The sequence below is a fragment of the Hipposideros armiger genome, unplaced genomic scaffold, assembly GCF_001890085.2.
Source record: "Hipposideros armiger isolate ML-2016 unplaced genomic scaffold, ASM189008v1 scaffold_135, whole genome shotgun sequence".
Lineage (NCBI taxonomy): Eukaryota > Metazoa > Chordata > Mammalia > Chiroptera > Hipposideridae > Hipposideros > Hipposideros armiger.
The window spans coordinates 1,826,420-1,833,352 of NW_017731485.1; the positions used below are offsets into that span (position 1 = coordinate 1,826,420).

The following is a 6,933-nucleotide window of genomic DNA, read 5'->3' on the forward strand; positions in this document are numbered from 1 at the left end:
ACTCAGTAGTATTATTACCCAGAGGAGCACGCTCTCATGAGGCGGGGGACTTCTGCTGGACGTAAGGCAGAAGTGGACTGGGATCAGACTGTGAAAGGCCTTTTTGGCCATCCTGAGGGGTTTGGGCTTCATCCCGTGGGCAGTGAGAAGCCCTTGGAGTTTTAAAGCTTTAGGTTTATGAAGCTGAGACGAGGGCCCAGGTCTGCAGGGGAGAGAAGGGACTGCAGAGGCCCAAGCAGCAGATGGTGAGGGCCCCGACTGGGGATCGATGGGTTCGTTCATCCAGCCAGCATATATTTGTTGGGCACAAACTCTTTTCCAGGGTCCAGAGACACTGATGGACAAAACCCAGGAGAGGTTGGAGAGGTCGGCAGGGGCCAGATAGTTCTGGGGTTTTAACGTCACTGTGAAGAGTTTGGATTTTATTGAAAATGAGTGTGATGGGAAGGCAGGGGCAGCGACATGGTTTGACCCATTCCCCCATCCTGGAGGTTATTGCTATTGCTGTAGTTGGAAGAGAGGAGTGTCGTTTCAGCTGGGGTTATGGCAGTGGAGGTGGTGAGAAATGGGTGGATTTAAGATGTTTTTAGGAGGAAGAATGGGGAGAATTTGCTGATGGGTTGCAGTGAGGGCTGAGGAGGGGAGAAAATCCAGATGAGGGCCAATTCTTGAGCTAAGCAGCTGTGGGTAGAGCTACCAAACGTACAGTAACATCGAGAGAATTGTGGCGGACGTCCATTTACCCGCTGCCTAGATGCTAGTTCACATTTTGCTATGCTTGTTGATCACACATCTGTCCGTGTGTTTATTCCTTGGTCTACCTTACTTCTTTTTTTTTTTTTTTAGCTGAGCCATCCTGCTACCTATTGGCAGCTTAGCGGCTGCTCAGCTCGGGCTGGCCTCGAACCGCTGTTGCTCAGACCTCAAACTCTTGAGCGAGCTCTTAACCAACTGAACCATTCGGCCGGCCCGGTCTACCTTACTTCTTGATGTACATTTTAAAATAAGTTGCATACATCAGCACACTTCACCCCTAAACGTTTCAGTTCGAGCCCTAAACAGTATAATTAGAATTCAGTATTTGTTTTCAGCTCTTTTCTTTTTTTAATTGGATAAAATTAACATGGTGAAATGCATGGAGCTCATCTGATGAGTTAGATGGGTTTTCGCAAATATAGGCAGCTAGTATCACTCAGACCTCTGGCCAGGCTTAGAACGTCACCGGGAATCTCTGGACGTTGGCCTGGGGGCCTGCGTTTTAACGGCACTCCAGCCGATGCGGTGGTCTGTGGACCATCGTTTGAAAAGACGGTGGAAAGCAGGTGCTGGGTCCAGGCACGTGTACGGCTTTACCTCAGCTCTGAAATCACGAGCTGCAGTGTTCTTACCTGTAAGGGGCGCTGCCTGTGATGGCCGTGGACAGTGATGATGTGATATCGGTGTGCAGCTGGCAGTCACCCAGTGTGTCAGTCCTTCATGCTCTGTCCTTGAAAGGGAGCTGAACTTGAACTCAGTGCTGGAAAACGGCTGATGTTGGGTCTGGTTGATAGTTTGTTCACTGTTCAGTCATACGGCCTCACCCATCAGTCTGGGGAGGCCATGGTCCTGGCAGAGGCCAGCTCCCCTCCACCGCCAAAGCCCCCATTTTTCACAGGCTGGGAAAGAGGGGTGGTTGGTAGAAAGTTCCTTCCTGTTGCCTGATTGGCGTGTCCCATTCCCCTGTGACTGGTCTGATTGTCACCGCGCTGTGCATGTCTGCCCCTGCATGCTTGCTGCAGAAACGAGCCTCCAGGCCCTGCAGAATATGCCCAAAGTGCTGCGCGACGTGGAAGCCCTGAAACAGGAGGCGTCTTTTCTGAAAGAACAAATGATTCTGGTCAAGGAGGACATTAAGAAATTCGAAGAGGACACGTCTCAGTCCATGCAGGTATTTTGGCTCCTGCCCCGGTGCTGGCTCTTGGTTTTGGAAGATGTTCACTCTTGGAGGGAGGCCACCCTCCCTCACCCTCCCGGCGGACACTGCCAGCTCCTCTCTGGGCTCTCGGCTGTGTGACGGGTGCGGGAGGGGCCCAGGAGCTCCCTGAGCCAGGAGCATGCCGGGATGCTTGGTTTCACGTCACTGGTGGAGGCAGAGAAAGGGAAGGCCTCCTCCCCCACTCCGACCCGCCTTCCCATCTAGGTGTTGGTGGGAATCGACCAGGCCAAGTCCAGGATGCAGCTCGCTGCCGAGTCTCTGCAGGAGGCGGACAAGTGGAGCACGCTGAGTGCAGACATCGGCGAGACCTTTAAGACTCAGGTGGGTTCCTTGTTCAGGGGGTGGTGTGACGTGTTCAGGCGGGAACTTGAGGTTTGGGGACACTAATGAGACAGCTGCTCACTCGGGACCAGAGGGGCAGGAAATAGCCGTGTCCAGAAACTCTCAGACACAGGCGGGAGTGCTAAGGTGACACAGGCGGGAGTGCTAAGGCGCGCCGAGAGTTTCCACCCTCTTCAGTTTGTACTCCCTGCAGCCCCGAGGAGGCCGAGAAAACAAACGGCATAGATGTGGGCGGGGGTCAGCTGTCTAAGCCCTCCTGGGCTGCAGGGGGCGTAGCCAGCCTCCTGATGCTTGGTTACTGGCACCATTTTCCATCTAGGCCAGAGCCTCAGCAGCCCTTACTTCTACTCCTAGAGCATGGACAGCGCCGGGGCCTCCTCCTGGCCAAGTCCCTCCCACACCCCCACTTATCCTCTGCATGGGACCAGGGGGATCTAAAGCACAGATCGGCCCATGCCATTTTCCTGCCCCTCAGCTGCCCTCCCATGTTAGCCTTGAACGATTCTCCATTTTCTTCCCGATGCATTCTGAGCCCACTCACGAGGCCTAGCCTGTCCTTCACAGAGGCTTTTCCTGCCTTTTCCGCTTTCCCGGCACTCTGCTTTCCAAGTGTCACACTCTGTCCCAGTCACGCCTCTGCTCTCTGCCTGAACTGCCCTCCTCTCCTTCCCGTCAACACACAGCAGGCCTCCACTCACCCCTCAAGGTCCAGCTGAAGTGTCACCTCCTTTCGTAGCTCTCCCTGCTGGCTCCTCGCTTCTGTAAGGGAGCAGAATTGTTTCCTCATCTGTGTGGCTGTGTCCTAAACTGTATTGTACTCTTCCTGTCCCCATGCACGGTGACCCCTGGGCTGCTGTGTGACCTCCCTCATCTTTGTCTGATTCACCTTCATCACGGTGAATGCTGACATGAAATACAGTTAGTCCTTACATCTAATTCTTTTAAAAAGTTACCATTTACTTCTCTAATTATTATAAATATAATTTAAGTGTGTCTTAGGAGATTTGGAAAATTCAGAAAAATACGCGGAAGAAAACAAAATAATAGGTTTTTTATGTCTATTAGATATTTTTCTNCCCCGCAAAGCTCATCTCGGCTCCCCATCTGTCTCCCCTGCAGAGCCCGGGCTCACAAGGACCTGCCCCGGGTGGCACAGGCTGTAGCCAGAAATGCTCCAGGTTCCTTCAGTGACGAGAGTGACACTGGCCCCTTGGCTCTAAAGTCACGTCCTTGCCGAAGGGGGTCATTTTGTGGTTTACGGGCCAAGTCAGGCAGGGCTGAGTGGGGTATCACCTGGGATTTCTCTGACACGGGGCGAGGTGGGTGAGCTGCGTGGGGACTGCCACAGGCCCTGTGCATTTCCTGGTGCCCACTTCTTGGGACAGTGGCATTCTCACCAGGGTCAGGCATTAGTAGGGCAGTTCAATGGAGCAGTGAGGTTCGGGAGATCCAACGTAAATGTACAGGTTTCCGTGAGTGAGGAGTGGGTGACAACTCGTGACAAGGAAATGAGTTAAGGAAACAGATGGAATTGTAACATTATTCTCACATTGGCACGTGTGGGGTCCCCCCGTCCCCCGCATTAATCGCTGAGCTTCTTGCCGATAGGGACTGTGTTTAATCATCGGCCTGTCCCAAGACCTAGCTTAGAGCCCACTGCAGTGAGGAGGAAATGTTTCTGATGAGGCAAAATCCAGGGTTCATTTCCACGGTTGAGTTCACAGTACCGGGAACTGCACATCATGGGGAATCAGACTCGTGAATAGATCACCTGATGGATGCAGGGAAAGACGCATTAGTTCTGTGGGCTTGGACTGTGTTTATTTGGCATTTCTTTATGTTAGACTTGGTGTTTATTGTGGAGCACATTCTTGGACGTTTTAAACTGGGATCTCTAGTACGTAAAACATCCCCACGTGTCTGGTTTTCTTCTGCTGGGGCCGGTTTCCCCAGCTGCCTGCGGTTAGCCCTGCAGAGGAGGCTGATGTCCCGGGGGGCAGAGGCGGGAGCTTGCTGGGCGTTCAGCCTCCCGCTCACCCAGCCCAGGCTCGCCTGCCACTCACACAGTGACTGGGAGCCCCTGCCCTGTGCCAGGCGCCGAGCCAGGTGCCAGGAACTCAGGTGAAGGACACTGCTTCGTCCTCCCCGTCTGGCGGGTGAGAAATGAGATGACATGTGACAGATGTCACAGAGAGGCGTGAGGCTAATGGGAGTAGAAGGCTGAGAGCCTGGGGGACATCGGGAAAGAGTGGGCAGGGAGCCCCTGGACCAGAGCCCCTGAGGAAGCGGGGTCGTTGCAGGTGCGCAGCAGAGGCCCGAGCATTTCGGGTCGAGGGGGTGTGAGCTCGGCCCTCATGTGCAGGAAGCTGTGNCAGGAGTTGGTAAAACGGCGCTTCCCCCATGCGCCCCGCCCCCGGAGCTTCGGCTGTCGCCATGGTGATGGCCACTCACTTCCGGAAGCAGTACGGCGCGCGGCGAGGGCCATTTCCGGCACGCACCACAGCTAGCGGACCGGTCTCTGAGGGGCGAGTTGCGGTGTTGGGTCTCCCGGCGCGTTGCCTCCCAGGCCGGCCTCGGGACTCTCGCAGGGCCGCCCGGAGCCCGCTCGTAAGGCCCGGACGCCGGGCTCGAGGCGGCGCGGCCATGGACTTCTCCAAGTTCCTGGCGGAAGACTTCGACGTGAAGGAGTGGGTCAACGCGGCCTTCAGGGCCGGCCCCAAGGAGGCGGCGGCGGGCAAGGCGGACGGCCACGCGGCCACGCTGGTGATGAAGCTGCAGCTGTTCATCCAGGAGGTGAACCACGCCGTGGAGGGTGAGCGGCCGCCGGCGGAGCTGCGGGCCGGGGCCGGGCCCCGTGGGTCCGTGGCGGGGCGGTGGTCGCGGCGCTTCCCGCGGCGGGAGGCGAGCCCTGCGCGCGCCCAGGACCGGGGGGGCTCCGCCGGCGGCCCTTGGTCTCCGGCGCTTGCTGAGTGTGGATCCGGGTTTCCCATCACGGGCGGGGCTGTCAAATTTCCTTTTGAAACTGAAGTGAAAAGAGTGCATTTTGAGAATATTCAGGAAGAGTCGAACGGTCCTTAGGTTGGGCAGACGCCCCTGGACGGGCTGCGGGGATGACCTAAGTCTGGGGAGCGTTGCTTCCGCGCATCTTCACGGCAGCGAGGAAGGCGCGCCGGCCGGGGCGGGGGCTGGAACCATCTTTGAAGGAGAGTCAATTATAAAAGATAATACAAGCCAGCCGCCGTTTCACCAGCCCCTCGGCTCGACGTTTGCGCTCTGTGTGTTTTATTATTCGGTCCATACCGCTTGCCAGCCCCGCTGCCGGGCTCCGCGGGAAAGGCGGGTCCCCACGCCGCCCACCGGAAGCCGAGCGTCCCGGGAATGGACCTCGTAAGAAAAGGCGGGGAGAGGGCCGCTTGTTTCGCTGCAGATTCTTCATGGGGACTTTGCATCTTGTGCTAGTTATTGAGCATCTGCTCTGCATGTGTCCGGAAATGGGCCCCGGGGATGAAAAGCGCCCCTTGCAGGAGCTGGCGGCCCTGCGGGGACGCTGTGCTGACCGCTCGGTGACAGGGAGGCGGGGCTTCACTGAGATGAGAGCTGGAGCTGGGAAAGCTGGAAACGGCGCAGGTGCCGCCTGCCTGGGAGGGTCTTAAATGGCTTCCTCTGCGTTAGACCTTGACCCGGGACTTCACAGGGCAAAGAGAGGGGAGGACATCAGTCGCATAATAGCACATCCGTGAGTCCTGGGTATGTCAGGCACTGTGTTAAGTGCTGTGTGTGTGTTTCACCAAGTGGTTCCCAACCAGCGGGTGGTGATGCCTGCCCTTCTCCCTGGACTGTTTGGAAATCGGTGGGAATTTCTTTAGTTGTGGAAATGGTGAGGACTGTCACAATGATCGTGACTTTTTTTTTTTTTTAAGTTTTATTGGGGAACCGCCATGGTCATTGGTTGCACATTGCTTTCATGCTACAAGGGCATAGTTGACTCTTTTAAGGAGGGCGCAGCTCACAGTGGCCCATGTGGGGATCGAACCGGCAACCTTGGTGTGATCAGCACCATGTTCTAACCAACTGAGCTAACCGGTCGCCCTCAATGATTGACATTTCGTGGAAGTACCCAGTGGTGCTTAATGTCCTGTAGGGAAGGACATGTCTTGCTCAATGAAGAAAAGTCCTGGCCACAATGTTACTCGTGCCCCCTTAGTGGCGTGATTATCTGATTTAAGCCTGATGGTAGTCCTTAGAAGAAGGCGCAGTTATTATTCCCACGTTATACTCATAGACACCGTGGCCGAGAGAAGTAAGTTGGCCAGTGTCATGTTGCTGATGAATGGGGGAGGCTGGATTTGAACCCTAACATTTGGTTGTAGAGCCCAGGCTCCTATCCAGTGTACTTTGCTCCCTCTCTGGTGTTAAAAGGAGAGGTAACACGCAGAGGCACGTGGCCATGGAGAGGCCTGGCCAGTCCGAAGACAGGTGAGAAGTCCCAGTAGAGCTTTGTCCATAACGTCCACGGGTGTCACTCAGTAGTATTATTACCCAGAGGAGCACGCTCTCATGAGGCGGGGGACTTCTGCTGGACGTAAGGCAGAAGTGGACTGGGATCAGACTGTGAA

At 55.7% G+C, this 6,933-nt stretch overlaps 2 protein-coding genes across 2 annotated transcripts in view; both read left to right on the forward strand.

Moving 5' to 3' along the window:
* LOC109386591 (uncharacterized) overlaps window positions 1-6,220 on the forward strand; it is a 9,437-nt gene extending 3,217 nt beyond the window's left edge. Inside the window, exon 2 of the mRNA XM_019649920.1 lies at window positions 4,690-6,220. Coding sequence (XP_019505465.1) covers window positions 4,718-5,395 — 678 coding nt within the window. The 5' untranslated portion in view covers window positions 4,690-4,717 and the 3' untranslated portion in view covers window positions 5,396-6,220. The remainder of the gene's footprint in view (window positions 1-4,689) is intronic.
* COG7 (component of oligomeric golgi complex 7) overlaps window positions 1,076-6,933 on the forward strand; it is a 67,870-nt gene continuing 62,012 nt past the window's right edge. The window contains exons 1-4 of the mRNA XM_019649813.1: window positions 1,076-1,927; window positions 2,180-2,296; window positions 4,618-4,753; window positions 4,884-5,171. Coding sequence (XP_019505358.1) covers window positions 1,766-1,927; window positions 2,180-2,296; window positions 4,618-4,753; window positions 4,884-5,171 — 703 coding nt within the window. The 5' untranslated portion in view covers window positions 1,076-1,765. The remainder of the gene's footprint in view (window positions 1,928-2,179; window positions 2,297-4,617; window positions 4,754-4,883; window positions 5,172-6,933) is intronic.